The sequence below is a fragment of the Musa acuminata genome, chromosome BXJ3-3 (genome assembly GCF_036884655.1).
Source record: "Musa acuminata AAA Group cultivar baxijiao chromosome BXJ3-3, Cavendish_Baxijiao_AAA, whole genome shotgun sequence".
Taxonomy (NCBI): Eukaryota; Viridiplantae; Streptophyta; class Magnoliopsida; order Zingiberales; family Musaceae; genus Musa; species Musa acuminata.
In genome coordinates, this window is record NC_088351.1 from 32,872,234 (window position 1) to 32,889,506 (window position 17,273).

Genomic DNA, 17,273 nt, shown 5'->3' on the forward strand with positions numbered 1-17,273 from the left:
TTTCATTCATCTAACTGCCTCACGAAAGTATTACACATAAAAAAAATCATAATAAAATTTAGTTTCAATATCCTATATTTTTTATTAATCCTTCACTAATTCATATGAATGGTTACTAGATCTAAAAAATCAAGTCTTTAAATTAAATAAATAAATATTTTTTATTTTTATAAAATAATCTCAAATTTTTAAGTCTTCTACTATTAATTAAACCTTAAAAATTTTGAAATGACGAACAACAATAATATCTGAAAAATATAATATTTTATTATGAAATAATATATAAAACTTAGTATGATCCGATTCTATGAATTTTTCATCATTAATAAATAAATTCAGTTAATCATTTCTTTCACACTATTCTACAACTATTCAGTTAAGTAGAAAGATGCCTCCTCTGTATCAGTGTTTCCATGATCGTTTAATGTGAGAGATTCCAAGTATCAACAATGTCATGAAAAGTCAATGCCCAATATCTTTTAATGTTACCAGTAAATACCTTAAATCATATTATTAGTGTACGTCGTCGTAATTTGACCACCACATGCTCTATTCATCAACTTTCTTCTTCTAATCATTCGTGATGTAAAAGAATTGAGGACATAAAAGGTTGGGAATAATTAATTCTTTTAGGGGTATAAATATGAGAAATAGAGTGCGCTAATTAAATGACATGAGGGACTAATATGTAAACTTCTCAATATATATAATATTTTATTATTGTCGGTGACAATAATGAATATTTAATATTATTAATTATTTTATACTGCGATTTCTTCCGTCGGCGATCGACGATCGACTTATTTCGCTCGCGTCCTCCGATCCGATCCTTCTCTCTCTCGGCCTCTGCCCTCCTCTTCTTGTGGTAGTGCCTCTCTACTTGACTCCACACACTGCCGCCAGATCTCCTCCAGCCCGAGCCGCGACCTCTCCCAATTGATCCGCCGTCCTCCGAACGCCGTCGCATGCGCCGCCACCCCTGCAACCGGATCTAGCGGCGCGGGGCGCCGCCCGCGGATGAGCTGCGCCGTCGCCGACACGGGCCATCTCCGGGAACCGACGGCCGGGAACTCGCGGTAGTGGGGGACCGGTCCCGGCTAGGGTTTCTTTTTCTTTTATCTCTCTGAGCCAGCTCGGAATGGCGCCCGCCGACACGGCGTCCGCGGGGAGTTGGGTCGAGTCGTACACCGGCATGTCCTCCGATAACATCAAGGGTTTGGTTCTCGCGCTCTCCTCGAGCTTCTTTATCGGTGCCAGTTTTATCGTCAAGAAGAAGGGGTTGAAGAAGGCCGGCGCTTCCGGAGTTAGAGCAGGTGAATGAGATCGATCTTTTCGTGTTCGTGTTCGTGTTCTCGTATCATTAAATGATCCATTTCCTCCAAGCATTTTCTTTCTTGGTTCCTGTTAGTTGTTCGTCATCTCGTTGTTGTTGTTGTTTTCCTTGTCATGATGTAGCATTCTGTAACTGTGAAATGTCGGTGGTATGTTGTTGTTTCTGGACAGGCAACATCATGTGACCACTATGAAGCCAGATCCAAGAATAAATCTGGTTGAGGCCTGTTTTATGGAGATCGTGCTGAATGATCTGGATCTTTGAATTTTTTTCATCTGGTATTTAGTAGTGAGAAGTGATGTTATGGACAGCATGAATCAGCTATTTGATTGTGTTTTTGAGAATCCATTCTGCACTACAATTTTGACAAATGTGGAAACTAGAAGAAAGAAAAGACGATCTTGGATCTACTGATTACATATATGATTGTTTAGAGCATACCTGTGTCATGGATTACTTATCAACTTCTCTTGTCGTAATTCTAGAATTTACAGTGCAACTAAAATACATCAAATAATGTGTGTCCTTTGATACTGCATTTAACAGATTACGTTTGCGATTTTCCTACAACTGTGAAGCACATTTGAGAAAGAATTATAGAGTCAGATGTTGATAAGTTATCGTGTTGAATGTATTATTTTACCCTGGTCTTTCTTATTCTGACAATTTGTGTTGCGGAACATAAGCTGTGTGAATCCATTTGATAATTTTTGGTTTCACTAATGCTCTGATGCCTAATCTTTACGTTTAGTTATAGACTGCAAAATAATCTAAAACCAGGTCTCTAAGGCTATTTTGTTTCTACCATTGGAAGTCGTTATGGTAATCATCGATTTTCATCTTGTACTGACCATTCATGCCAGTTCCGGGTCTGACACCAACTGATACTAATGTACTGATATGGTACATCGGTATATGTCAAAGACTTGAACAGGAACATATGGTGGAGGAAGAGGATGAAGGAGGAAGGAGGAAGAGGAAGAAAGAAAAGGACAAGGAAGAGGGGGGAAAGAAGAAGAGGCAACGGAGGAAGAATGAGGAAGATGAAGATGGAGGAGGAAGAGGAAGAAAGAAGAGGAAGCGGTGGAGGACGAGGAGGAGATGGTGGAAGTGTACCCGAAATCGATGATGGGCGACATGCAACAACAGCGACTCACAGACTCCGCTTGTACCAGAATAGGGCATGCAATCGCGAGCTTAAACCAACAATTTTTTTTTGTTTTGTTTTTAATAGGTCAGACGGGACCACCTGAAACCAGGGCGGTCCGTGTACCAGTTCATGCGTGGACTGCCAAATACTGCCTGTTTCTTATCGATCTGGGTGAAACCGCAGTCCGTGATAGTAATCACCTTGCACTTGCTCAAATATTATATATGAATTTCTTTTCTTGGTCGTTGGGACTATGTTCGTGCAATTTCTTTCCTGAAAGAAGAAACATCCAAGTGATGTGCTTTTATTTTATGTGAGTTTGCACATTCTTAAATTACTAATGTTGAATTCAATAAAGAAATTGAAGTACAACTTTGATATGAAAAGAATGCTGTGTTGCTCAAGTCAGGACTAAAAAGCTCCACACTTTCTTGTGATATCTGCACATTGGACATCAAGGAAGAATAGTTCTGTTGATTGGTCATATGACAGAATCATGGTTCTGGAGGATTACTTTGCAAATCGTAGACAATTGGATTTATGGATCTGGACAGCATTGATGTAAGTAGTAGGTACTAAGGAAACTATCTTTGTTATATTTTAACTTGGCTGGAAGTGATTATGGTTCTGATGTTTTGTTATATATTGCTAAGACATAAAATAATGATATAAAATAGATACTATCATATAAGAGAATACTAATTTCTGTGTCTTTCCCATTTTATAGTCAGATGGAGGATGTTTCTTGCAGCTGTGTTTACATGATAGGTGTGGTTTTTCTTAATTGTCTGTCACCTTGATTGAAATTCTAGATAAAAATGTTGGAAATATGCCTATTCTTACATACCATAATCATGATCTAGATGTAACTGTATTACATTGGTTTTTCGTTATTATCTTCTTGTGCAATACTACTATTTCTTCCTTCAATTAAATAATATTTAAAAAATGTTTAAACTTTTCTTTTTGACTTTACAACAGGAGCTGGTGGATATTCTTACTTGTATGAACCACTTTGGTGGGCAGGCATGATAACAAGTGAGTAATTAATTGTTTTGCTTAAGATTTTGATAGTTTCATTAATTGGTGATTATTATTGTTCTCTTTATTCTGAAACGGATTTGGAACATTTTAGATGCACAAGAACTTTTCTTGAAATTTAAAATTTTCGCATTTACAATTTTAAACGTGAATATCCTAATTTAGCAAAATCCTGTGCCTTCTAATGAGTATGATGTAGGTTTGAAGTGTCTTATGACCCACTCACTCCTTTCAGAAGCTATCTTTTCTCTATTTTTTAATATTGTGCATATTCTATTGGGAGAGTCACAGCATGCGTTGCAGGTACTCATCTCTCCTGTCTCCTCTTCTCCACTCTCTTTTGTCTCTTCTCCTCCCATGTCCTACCTCCTCTGTCTCCTCTCTTCCCCTCTCCTCCCCTCTTATGTGATCTCCTCTCTTCCTCTCTTATTACACTCTGTGGGACTCGCCTGGGATCTTGCTTTACTCCCATTCTTGCCTCAGTTATATGCTGCTGCCTTCGCCCTCCCTCTTCATTGGGATTTGTATTAGGGCTTTGCTTGTTCTCCAACCACTCTTCCCTCGATCACATCCTGCTGCCTCCAAGTCCACGCTCCCTCTTTCTTGTTGCACGCTGCGGTCATCAAAGCACCATGAAGAGGTGGTATGAACTCTCTGTCTCTGTGCTCGAGCTTCGTCTCTGTTCCTCTCTTCCTCTTTCCACGGCACCCTTGTAAAACCATGTTTTGATTCATGTTTTTGTTATTTGTTAATATATGTTTTTTGCTTTTAATTGCTCACGATTGTCAAATCGTCGTTAGTTTTTTGTTGTCAATGTTCCTTGATTGATAGCAAGCGTTGATCTTTTTGTTACGCTTATCATTTCCTTTTGTTGTTAATGCCTTCTTTCCTTTGTTTATACTTGATTGTCAGATGTGGATACTAGGGTGTATGCTCATTTGTATTACAGTTCCTATAATTTCTTGTCATTTTCGTTTCACGTGATTAGATCGGAAGGTACTTTGTTTTTGAAAGTTTCTAACATGATTGTCCTTGAAAATCCCATCATTCTTGAGTAGAAATGCTTGAGTGGAGAGATTAATCAAACTGTTGCCAACCTGTAAAGAAAAGACACAAAACAAGAAAATTGAAAAATGCAATTATTAACATAAGAATATATGAGAATTACTAAATCTTAACAAAAAATATCTGTGAATTCTTTTAAGTATAATTATGTATCTTAAAATTATTTTTTAAATAAATTGTAGGATCGTACGATCTGGTCTTACGATCTTACAATTTTTTTACTGCATCCTGAGTTCTCTTGGTCACTATCCTTTACTGTTTCTTTCATAGGGAGAGAAATGAGAACTAAAATTTTTTCTCTTATCGACAGTGATTGTTGGAGAAGTTGCTAATTTTGCTGCATATGCATTTGCTCCAGCTATTCTGGTCACTCCTCTTGGTGCCCTTAGCATAATAATCAGGCATAGCCTCAATCAACACAATGTTTTCCATTGTTTTTTTTTCTCCACTTGTTATAAACATATATTTGTGCTACAGTGCTGTTCTTGCACATATCATTCTACGGGAGAGGCTGCATATCTTTGGCATCCTTGGTTGTGCTCTTTGTGTTGTGGGATCAACAACAATTGTTCTACATGCCCCTCAGGAGCGTGAGATTGAGTCTGTGACCGAAGTCTGGGATTTGGCAACTGAACCAGGTACTGACTTCATCTTCTTGCTTCTTTCCCAGTAATTAAAGAAAGTGACATATATTTTGATAAATTTAGTAATTGGCAATTTCATAATTATATGTGTTCAGCACATGATTTTGTTTACTATAATGTTTGTAGAAAAGACTTTAGATATCTTTCATGTTTCTTGTTGCAGCTTTTCTATTCTATGCAGCAACAGTGCTTCTTGCAGCTTTTATACTCATATTTCATTTCGTTCCCAAGTATGGGCAAACACATATTATGGTTTACATTGGTGTTTGCTCTCTTGTGGGGTCTCTCTCGGTATGAAGCTTATCTTTTTGATATATTATTTTTATTCAGGACTATGAAAGTAAGAGTTGATATTGTCCTTGTTATTAATTGAGCAGGTTATGAGTGTGAAAGCTCTTGGAATAGCTCTCAAGTTGACATTTTCAGGAATGAACCAGTTGGCTTATTCCCAAACTTGGGTGTTCACAATCATAGTCGTTGTTTGTATCCTTACCCAGATGAACTATTTGAACAAAGTATGGAAGAAGTTTCTGAGTATGGCTGTATTCTTTATTGATTTAATTTATTTAAAAAATATTTTCACCTTATATGCACAGAAGTTTTTCTATATTTAGTTATTTACACGATTAGAAAATTGGAAAATATGAGAGAGTCCAAGTTTATTGCTGGCCTTGAATTTCTAGACTGAAGTTGATCTGTGTGGAAATGATGATTCTTCTTCTTGGTACTTTATATACAGATTTAAACATCTTAGCCATGTGAGAAACTGAAATTTTAGTATGCTTTTTACCAAGTTAAAGTATGCATCTTGACTTGAGTATAACTCAAATGAAACAATCCACATTTTCCTTTGCCAATAAGGAGATGTGATCTTACTGATTTAGATACTGAAGTTGCTACTTATCAAATTCTATAAAGTGACAAAAGTTTTAACATTTGATATGCTTTATTCTAATTCTTTTTACATGAGAAAATAGATTAGCTCTGGGGCACATTGTGAGATTTGGAGAAAGACAGTGAACACATTATTAAGATCAATATCTTTTGTTTCAAGAGTTGTTTTCTTGATCGAGATTTGTTCAGGTGGGCCAGAATGATTGAATAGGAATTTTAGAACGAAGTTTTATTTTTTTATTTCTGACATGTTTGGCTCCCAGTTAGTATCAGCAGGATCAGATGCTGGAATTGGCAGAGCTGAAATGACTAGAGTTGGCCCTTCTGGGTTAAGTTAAATGAAGCAATTACTTAAATCATGAACCAAACATTTTCCTGAAGATTTCGTCCAAAATTTCCTCATGGAACCAACCATATTGTAGTTGATGTTTACAGTTCTTCCCATTTGACTGTGGCAGAGCTGGATATTTGGCTTTGGAAGCTTTCTGCTCAAGTTTTACCTTACAGTTACCTTATGTTGTTAATTGCCAAGATGACATCATATGCAACTAGCATGGAGTTTCGTTTTGCAAAATCAAACTTCATGTTGATCAGCATGTCATATTATGAAGTTGAACACATCTTCTGAAGTTGTCCATCATGAGACAAGTCAAAAGATGCTGAAACAAGACATATAATGGGATAGCTTTGATCTACTCACTGCCTGTTCTCATTTTTTGTGACACAAGGGTTTTGTTTAGGTTTGGAGTTTTCTATTTGGTTAATGTTGGAAAACTCATCTGTATATAGTCCTTGAGGCTGTAACAGCTTTTTATTAGATGTGGGACTGGATGTCTGCTCCCATTGGCCTCTACATGTGCCATTGGGATGAACTGGTGGTCCCGGACATGAAACAACCATCATCTTCACTTTGTCAGCTAATTAATTTTTTTTCATTTATCTGTCATTAATGATGGAACAATTCATATATATATATATATATATATATATATATATATATATATATATATATATATATATATATATAAATAAAATAAATAGTGAGTGTGGGTTGATTGACTTCATAAACTGTTATTCATGAGGCTTAAGACTGTCTTTATCATCAAGATTTATGTCAATCTGCTTTAAGAGATCTTTTTAATACAGCTAGGTCCTTGACGGAAGTTTTAAGAAAGTAATTGGATTCAAGCATGGAGGTTTTACAAGTTATATTTTGTAGGCTTTTAGGAATGTCAAACTGGAGTATTGTAATTGGATTTAAGCATAGAGGTTTTACAAGTTATATTTCTAGGCTTTAGGAATGTGAAACTGGAGTATTGTGGTCCTCCAAATGCATGTCAACATCTATTTGTAATTTTTTAATTATTTTCCTTGTATCACATGGTCTTTTATATATTTCAATGGTACCTTTTCTTGGTGGTCAATGTTATTAGTACACAATTTATTACCAGCTACATATTCTTCTCAATGCATCATATTGGAAGCTGACAAATAATATATTAAATATAATTTTGCACATGATTGTCTTAGTCTTCTATCAACTTTCCATGGTTTTATATGTATCTCAGCCAGCTGACATGTAGTTATGGTTATCCACATATTATATTTTAACTCAGTTTATTATGTTTACCTTAATCACCATGCATAATGGATAGAAATGTGCAGATAATAGCTGTTTGATTTATGATGGAATATGATTTTAAAGTAATAATGATTTTCATCCCACATGTTGAACTTCTTAAAGTTACTAATATTCTGATCCTTGCTAAACTTTGTCCTCAGGCTCTTGATACATTCAATACAGCAGTAGTATCACCAATATACTATGTGATGTTTACATCATTGACGATTTTGGCTAGTGTGATTATGTTCAAGGTAACTATTTCTATGTGTCATATCGGTTTCTTTGTTGTTCTATATCTTGGTTCAATGATCATATTGCTAGACATTGATGTTATTGTGTAACTGGTAGTGTTGAAAAATGAACAATCCTTGAGTGAGCAATTATCCTTATTCTGTATGAATTGCTTTAGAAAAAAACTACATGATGAAGTTCTAGACAACTTGGGAATAAATTAAAATTAGAAACTTTATACTTTCTTGTACTTTTGTCACTTCTAAATTTGGTTTCGAAATCCTCGAAGATGTATGATTTGGCTTCTGTTCCACAATTCATCTTATGTTTTATTCACACAAACATATTCATCCATATATTTTCCCTTTTTTTCATGCTTTTCATATGAGTTGATCATGTTAAAATGTTTTAAAAAGAGAGAATTAAAACTGAAATAGGTTATTGTAAAGGCTTGAAATATAAAAAAAACACAAGACATTGGGTTTACTACTTTGACAATTGTAAAAATGAGATGCTTTTTGTCTCTGGATTGAATGTGAATCCTTACTGGTAACTTGACCTGACTTTTGGTGTTCATATTATATATCTTGGAGATTACTTGTAAATGTCAGATCTCCTTATCTTCTTTGTTATTATCTCTTCCATTATTCCTTGTGCTCATTGTGGATCAATGACATTTCACTGAATTGAACTTAGAACACTTAAGCTTTGTGCAGTTAGTTTCAATTGATATTATAGGTATTTATTTTAGTTTTAAGAAGTGAGTGGTATTTTATTGTTCTTTGATGTTGTATCTCACCATGATTTATTAAATTTATGGTAGTTATATTAGATCTTCTACAGAATTTGATCTGTTGTGTTGAGAGGACAAGAGTCAAAATGTGAAGATTTAAACTATATTGAGCTTAAGACCAGTTCCTTGATAAAGAGGAAGGTTCAAAGTTGACCATCATAGTTATTAGTCTTAGGTTATATAAGACAAGTTGGTCGATACTTGTCAATCAAGTCTCCAACTCAAGTCCTAAGCTGAAGGGAACAACAGAATTGGTAGAATTAAGAAGGTCATCAACTTGTTGTCCCTTGTGCATGACTAGATTACCACTGTCGGCATTTATGTCCTGCTTTATGAAAATTGTAATTAATTTAAACTGACGGAAGGCCTAAGACTGATATCAGTGCAAGTATTGTAAAATCTCACCTGTAGTTCCTATGGTCTGTCATAACAAATTTGGTTTCGGTGACAATTACTTTCTGTACGGTAGAAGGAAATTAATCAAATGCACATTGGTTTGTGAAAGCTAAAGCGGAACTAAATGGATATATGTATATGTATATATATGTATTATGTGTATGTGCATGTGGGGGTGTGTGTGTGTGTGTGTGTATATATATATATATATATATATCCAACAAAGAGAATAAGGAAACTTGCCATGATTCTGTTTGTGAAATTATTTATAGTTTCATTCAGGACTTCTTATCAGTTTAATTGTTAGCATTCTTTAGGTGTGTAACACGTATTAATGTTTTCTGGGCTATCTTATCCATGTTCTCTACAGGACTGGGATCGTCAAAATCCCACCCAGATTGTCACAGAGATGTGTGGCTTTGTCACAATTCTTTCTGGGACATTTCTGCTCCACAGGACCAAGGACATGGCTGATGGTATGTTCCATATATGATCTAAAAAGCATTATTAGATTTTGTGCATACTCTTTGCAATCTGTGAAATTTGCTACTTATTATTGACTCTATCCATGACAGGTCTATCGTCATCTATGTCTGGGCGCCTACCAAAACACACTGACGAGGATGGCTATTCTTTGGAAGGCATTCCTCTGAGGTCTCAGGATTCGTTTCGGTTGCCATGAGATGTTGTGGTGGCCTCTTTCTCCGTCCATTTTACATGAACTAGACTTTCCCTGCATCACGACTTACTGTACCAAGACAAAGCCTGCATTCTTTCTTTACAGAAAGCTTTGTATATCTTTTTTCTAGGCCCCTTAAAGCATAGGTTCAATCCCCATATGTGAGACACCGTTGACATGCATTCGGGGAAATCGCATTTTGGTATATATGTAGTGTGCCTTCCAATGGGCGAGACAATGTGTCTTGCGACAGTGCAGAAACAAATGACACTGATTTCATGAGTTGAGCCCTCATAGCGGAAAAATAACTGGTTTTCAAATGATGAGAAGATATCGTTTATATTGATAGCTGCTATTTTGATGTCTTCCTTTGTTCTTTTGGCAGCTTGCTTAGACTGCATCTTCAGAAAACGTTAGCTGAGAAGGTTGGTTTTCTTTTATTTATTTATTTATTTGGAGATTGATGATAAGGCAGATGCATAGCTGTTATGACAAATGTGACGAGGCTGACCCATCAGTACTCGGATGTTATCATGTCGCTTTGTGTTCAGCAAGGTTCCTTTCCATGTACGTGTTCAAGCTACCGGTCGGCTCCTTTCCATGCGTTCAAGCTACCGGCCGACATGTGGTTGAGCTAATATCACGTATACGGTACAGCAAACAGCCATAACAGTTCATTATTAATCGATGGTCGTTTCTAATAAATGGGTATAATGATTTGGGATCAGCAAGGCGGCGGTTATGATTGGTTTTTTCATCTTTGTTAGTCAATAGAGTATTGGTTTTTACTTCTTTGTTAGTCAATAGGGTATTTCCCCCGTACGTCCCCTATGAAAGAGGTCATATAGGTAATGCCCAATAGAGTAGGTTTTTAATTTAGGCATCGGAGGGGAGAGAGGCGTTGCCGAAAATGTTCCCAACTTAGTTTTGAAAACCTCGGACGGATGGATGTTCGACTCAGCAAGTTCCACTTTGAGATAGGTTTGAAGACGGACTAGGTTGGATTTGAGTTTACTTTTAACTTGGACAACCAAAATCTACTATTACACATTAGCATGAGGAGGGGTGACTAGTATGTCTCAAGGAAAGTTGTCCGACTCAGATAACCTCTAATGATCTAAATCCCCCTGATGTTAATGAATCGATTCCGATAGCCTTAAATGATTCCGATAGCCTTAAATGCTCCTTTACCGAACCCTCATTTTCGATGATCTCGACCATTAAGGGTGCCGTTTGTTTTGAATCTTCTTTTCATGTCAAATCCTTATATTTATCATCTCTTACACTAACAACATGCATTAATTGAACCGTACTTCCCCACCAACTGTTTTAGAGCTTCTCGACAAAGGTGACGTGGTTGATTCATCACCGCTCTATGCTATCATTGTCACTTTGTGTTCAACAAGGATCCTCTCCATACGTCCAAGCCACTAGCTGACACATGGCCGAGCTAATATCACATAAACAACATGGTAAATAGGCATAACAGTCCGTGATGGCAGTACCAATCGAATGGCTCGGGATCAGCAAGGATGGTTGGTTGTGATCAATTTTCACATCTTATTTATTGAACAGACTATATAACACCCATCTCTCATAGTTTTGTAGCATAGAGTTACGCAAGATATATTGAACAACGAAAGCATGACCATTCAAAACTTTAGTATCTGAGGGCATAATCTAGAATGGGCCCACTTAGTTTTTGTAGGCTTTAGATGTCTAACTCCATAAATTCCCACCTGAAAATAAACTATAAAAAAAGAAGCATATTGGTTCTAAGTAGCTTTCTGTTCGAACAATCAAAATATACTCTTAACAATAGCAAAAAATGGACCCTTAACAATAGGGTTTTACATAACACCGTTTCACTTGTTCTCCTGTGTGGTAAATTTTTTTTGGAAGCAATACTTGAGTGCTTCCAATTGGTCTCTTTCATTTCCGATATGCACGAGAGAAGACGAGCAGCCACAGGCGATGTTGTCTTCCACCCTGCCGACGGCGCCGCTCGACCCATCTCTACTCACCACCCTCTTCATCGTACTCGTGCCTCTCTCTTTGCTGCTGCTTCTGCTGCAGGTCAAGAGGAACTCCCGTGGGCATCCCCCGTGCCCGCCGCGGCTTCCCCTCATCGGCAACCTCCACCAGCTGGGCCCACTACCGCACCGCTCCCTCCATGCCCTGTCGCAGCAACACGGCCCGCTCATGCTACTTCGCCTGGGCCAGGTGCCGGCGCTCGTGGTCTCCTCGCCGGACGCCGCCCTGGAGGTGCTGCGCAACCAGGACCACGCCTGCGCCAGCCGGCCAGCTCTCAAGCCGGCCCGAATCCTCTTCTACGGGTGCAAGGACTTGGCCTTCGCGCCCTACGGCGACTACTGGAAGCAGCTCCGAAAGATCTGCTCCGTCCACCTGCTGAGCCCCAAGAGGGTGCAGTCGTACCGGCTAATGAGGGAGGAGGAGGTGGAATCCATGATGGGAAAGATCTCGTCCCATTCTTCGGCTTCGGCGAACGTCATCGACTTATCCGAGGTCTTGTACTCTTTCGCCAACGATGTACTCTGTCGAGTTGTTTCAGGGAAGTTCACGGGAGAAGAAGGGAGGAATCGCCTGTTCTCCGAGCTGGTCGGCGAGAATTCGGTGCTTCTATCCAAGATCTACGTGGGTGACTACTTCCCGTGGCTAGGGTGGCTGGATATGTTCTTCGGTAGTGTGGCCAGATGCAACAAGAACAACGCGAGGTGGGATAAGTTGCTAGATGAGGTGATTAAGGAACATGCAGTTCGGTCGGCGCAGCATGGTGGGGAGGAAAACGACGGTGAGGAGAAGGATTTCGTGGATGTTCTGCTCTCTCTGCAGAAAGATGCAGCGATGGACTTCGTCCTCACAACCGAACATATCAAGGCACTTCTGGTGGTACGCCTCTCTCTCTCTCTCTTTCTCTCATGGTCCTGGCTGCGCTTCGAATCGGTTGGTCAAAATCGAAATGACTAACCTTCCCAACCGCGGATCGACTAATTCGATCCGCTTTCGTGGCGTATCCAATCAAATTGCTAGGCCTAGACGTCAAACCGCCTCATCCCTGACACCTGCCTCTTCGCGACCCGCCATCTCTGAAATCGAGCGACGACATGTACGCTGACCGTTCCTCCTTTCTCAGGGGCTACAAAACAACCGATGATATTTTGTCCCATTGTGGCACTGTCGAACGCCGATGCCTTACGACTATTTCCGCTGATCCAAAGTTCACCCCCGCTACCGTAAACCAACTTGTGCAGGACATGTTCGCCGCCGGTACCGACACATCGTACATAACCTTGGAATGGGCCATGGCGGAGCTCATCCGGAGTTCCCGAGCGATGCGGAAATTACAAGACGAAGTGAGAAGAGGAAGAGACAGCGGGGATGGATTGGTCAGAGAGGCGGAGGTGAGCCATATGGCGTATCTGAAAGCAGTCGTGAAGGAGGTCCTCCGGCTGCACCCTCCGGCCCCGTTGCTGATCCCGCGCGAGCTGTTGGAGGACTGCAGCATACAAGGGTTCAGCATCCCCAAGAAGGCGCGCGTCTTCGTGAACGCGTGGGCGATGGGCAGAGACCCGCGGAGCTGGGAGTCGCCGGAGGAGTTCCGGCCGGAGAGGTTCGCGGACGGCGCATTGGACTTCACGGGCAACGATGTCCGGTACGTGCCGTTCGGAGCAGGCCGAAGGATTTGCCCCGGGCAAAACTTCGCCGTCGCTGCTCTGGAGCTGGCGCTGGCGAACCTGGTGAGCCGCTTCGACTGGGAGCTGCCTGGTGGATTGACGAGGGAGGAGCTGCAAATGAACGAGGCCCCTGGAATCATAACACAACGACAAGGGCGGCTTCTTCTTGTTGCCAAACCATGGGGTGCTTAGAAAAGGAAACTAGTAAATAGTAATAACTTGTTGTGTGCATGCTATGACGTAAACGATGCATATGAACTCTGAACGTGAGCATTATCATAACCCCATCGAACGATACCACAATGTTCCTCAAACTGTGATGCTTAAACACTTGTATCGACCTTTCGGCATTCTAATGTTGGTGCTTCAATAATACACTGTTGTGTGTACGCTATGATCTGCATGATGCATGTGGAACGCTGTATAGCACCTGTCTATCTCGAATTATAACACTATATAGCACCTACCTTCGGATGTTGCCTGTCTACCTCGGAAGCACAAATAAATGAGGCCCAATATGAACTTTGAGCATATAAAACAACAATCCACAAAAGTATATTATAATCTCCTCTCAATAGGGCAAATGTTCTCACACATCACATCTTTTAGATTAGCACGCATTAGCATCCAAAGAACAATCAGCAAAAAGCATATATAAAGCTCTTTTTGCCTCATCAACATTGAGCCTATCTCTTCTTTAAGCAAAACGGAGAATTTTCTCTGAATTAATTTCATTGAATAAATAAACACCAATACAACAAAGCACAAAAATCAATAGCATACTCAAAGCAGCACATTTTTTATTCATCAAATGCAACATTTTTACGTCATATAGTCATCGTGATGATTCAGCGATCCGCTATTTGTCATTGTTTATGATATGTCTGTTAACATATCCCTAATGTCATTCCCTTCAATATTTCAAATGTGAGTCTCTTTTTTGCCTTTTTTAATAAAATATTAAATTAGTCAATGTTAAGGGTAAAAAAATAATGTGACTTTACCAGTAGTGCCCAAAGTGTAGACGCAAGCCTCTGGTGCACAAACTTTGTTTCAATTGTGTCAGGAATGCCTTTACTCGTTTCTTCACCAACCAATATAGTAATTATATATTAATGACTATGACTGTCACTCAGTCCTTTTGCACTTCCATTCTTAATATATAGCATATAGTTAGCCATTAAATTCTCTTTTTTCATTCCTCATCTAAGATGTAAGACAGAGATATCCGATAGGACTTTTCAAACAAAATTCCAAAACTTTTGGACAATTCTTTCAGTGTTGAATGTATTATTTTACCCTGGTCTTTCTTATTCTGACAATTTGAGTTGCGGAACATAAACTGTGTGAATCCATTTGATAATTTTTGGTTTCACTAATGCTCTGATGCCTAATCTTTACGTATAGTTATAGACTGCAAAATCATCTAAAACCAGGTCTCTAAGGCTATTTTGTTTCTACCATTGGAAGCTGTTATGGTAATCATCGATTTTCATCTCGTACTGACCATTCATGCCAGTTCTAATGTACTGATATGGTACATCGGTATATGTCAAAGACTTGAACAGGAACATATGGTGGAGGAAGAGGATGAAGGAGGAAGGAGGAAGAGGAAGAAAGAAAAGGACAAGGAAGAGGGGGGAAAGAAGAAGAGGCAACGGAGGAAGAATGAGGAAGATGAAGATGGAGGAGGAAGAGGAAGAAAGAAGAGGAAGCGGTGGAGGACGAGGAGGAGATGGTGGAAGTGTACCCGAAATCGATGATGGGCGACATGCAACAACAGCGACTCACAGACTCCGCTTGTACCAGAATAGGGCTTGCAAACGCGAGCTTAAACCAACTAATGTTAATGGTCATCGAGAATTAGATGGATCATATTATATTAAATCCCACTTCATCCTCTATATCTCTTCACATATTTTTCAAAGTAAATACTTATGTGTTCTTATATACTCCTTGAATATAAATAAAATAAATAAAATATTAAATATGATACTGAAGCTCATATTTTGTATTATTTCTTGATATGCTCCTATATGCACTTTACTCCATTGTTATGAATGAATAAAAGGAATCAAATTTAAATTTACTCTTGAGCTAATGAATAGCATTTATTCTTGATATACTCGCTCTTTGCTCCACTGCTATTAATGAATCGAATGACATATCAAATATGAATTTATTTTTTAGCTTATGCCTAGCATTATGATTTTGATTTGCTCTTATGTTGCTATATGTTTCTTTGATATTAATGAATTAAATGAAATGTCATACATGCCTCTTGAGCTCATGCCTTTTTTTCTTAATATGCCTCTTGAGCACTTCTTGTTAAGTATGAATCATATGAAATGTTAAGTATAACTCTTGAATCCATAATTTATACCTTAATGCTTATGTCATATGATTTGCTTTATATATGCCATGGATATAATAGTCACTTACTTTTGTAGCTTATATTGCTATATAAATTTTTATGTTAATTTATCACTCGCACTCATATTAGTTTTGGGCTAGAAAGTGAAATGTTGGAAGATTGTGATATATTTTTAGTAGTTTAACAAGATATTATTGTAAGGAACACTTTGCTTGTAACGTTGTCTATGAGTTGGTGTGCATTGTTGTAAAGGTTAAAGGATCTCTCGTGTTAAAGTTTGGAATGTTACATTGAAGTCTTTATATTGATGTGAACTTATGCTCAATGATTAATTTTTATAACTATAATATCTTCATTAGATCTTGTAAGTCTATATTTGGTTGTTAATTATTTTGATTTTGCATTAGGTTTTATGGAGTTATCAAGTGATGTGCTATATGATTAAAAATTACATAGTTTTATAGTGTGTAAATAAGAATTGAATGCATATAGTATTCTCAAATTTTATGTTATAAATCTTGGGTGTGGATATATGAGAAATTAAAATTTTTTCTTGATTTAAGATATGCTCACATCTCAGATATCATATTGAGGGTGTGACACCTTTGTGACTAAAAGTCTCACTACCAACACCAAAAGTGATGACGAGATTGATGACTTACTTGAATCAAAAGTGTTAAGAGATGGGGCTCGACATCATAAACCTTTTGCAGTGTGGCTTTAAGTATATTATTCATAAGGATTCAAGTTGCAAGCTTAAATGAGGAGTAACTGTGACAGTGAACTATTATTTATAGGGACCAATGTGGCGTTTCCTCTTTCCAATCGCCCATTCGGCTCCCAATCTCCTTAAAGAAAGTAGGGCACATAGCATCATTTAGCACCCTCGAAACACATAGTACAATCCTGACAATGCAATTGTCATTCGGATCATCAAGGAGATCATATCAAATCTATCACAATCAATATAGTGGCTATGTGGCAACTGGTAATTGCACCATGTCCCCCTTCATTGTAGAATGATATGGCGCATGATTAATTGTCTAATCACATCTAGATTCACTCGAATTCTCCCACCCACCAAAGAAGAGACATGCTTGGCACATGCCCATAATAGGTCCTCAGCGTCATCGCGTGCCAATCGCACTAGCTCTCTATGCCATCGCATTTGACTTTACTAGCCTTTTGTATGCCACTACACCTACCCAGTTTCACTGCCTCTTTTGTACACAGTTGCACTCGGCCTCATGGCCCTTTATGTACCACTACACTTGGCTTCTTAACCCTTCGTGCACCATTCCATTTGCTTTCATTGGCTCTTTGCATGATTGCAATCGACCTCCTAGCATTTTAT

At 38.5% G+C, this 17,273-nt stretch overlaps 2 protein-coding genes and 1 non-coding gene across 4 annotated transcripts; all 3 read left to right on the forward strand.

Moving 5' to 3' along the window:
* Positions 1-768: 768 nt before the first annotated feature.
* On the forward strand, positions 769-10,173 carry LOC135633571 (probable magnesium transporter NIPA4). Of its 2 annotated transcripts, XM_065143172.1 has the most exons (9): positions 770-1,313; positions 3,465-3,521; positions 4,900-4,990; positions 5,067-5,227; positions 5,397-5,524; positions 5,611-5,748; positions 7,910-8,002; positions 9,542-9,647; positions 9,747-10,173. In XM_065143172.1, the coding sequence occupies exons 1-9, from the start codon at positions 1,139-1,141 to the stop codon at positions 9,851-9,853; spliced, it is 1,056 nt and encodes a 351-aa protein (XP_064999244.1). In that variant the 5' UTR covers positions 770-1,138; the 3' UTR covers positions 9,854-10,173. The 2 variants fall into 2 exon arrangements, with proteins under 2 accessions (XP_064999245.1, XP_064999244.1); XM_065143173.1 differs by lacking the exons at positions 9,542-9,647; positions 9,747-10,173 and having other exon boundaries at positions 769-1,313; positions 5,611-5,767; positions 7,910-7,932.
* On the forward strand, positions 6,984-7,090 carry LOC135634424 (small nucleolar RNA snoR99). The gene has a single exon (XR_010495345.1). It is a non-coding gene; the product is annotated as a small nucleolar RNA snoR99 (small nucleolar RNA).
* Positions 10,174-11,780: 1,607 nt separating the features above from the next.
* Positions 11,781-13,934, forward strand: LOC135633570 (cytochrome P450 71A1-like). The gene is made up of 2 exons (XM_065143171.1): positions 11,781-12,760; positions 13,123-13,934. Exons 1-2 carry the CDS (start codon positions 11,825-11,827, stop codon positions 13,735-13,737), a joined length of 1,551 nt encoding a protein of 516 aa, XP_064999243.1. The 5' UTR covers positions 11,781-11,824; the 3' UTR covers positions 13,738-13,934.
* Positions 13,935-17,273: the final 3,339 nt, after the last annotated feature.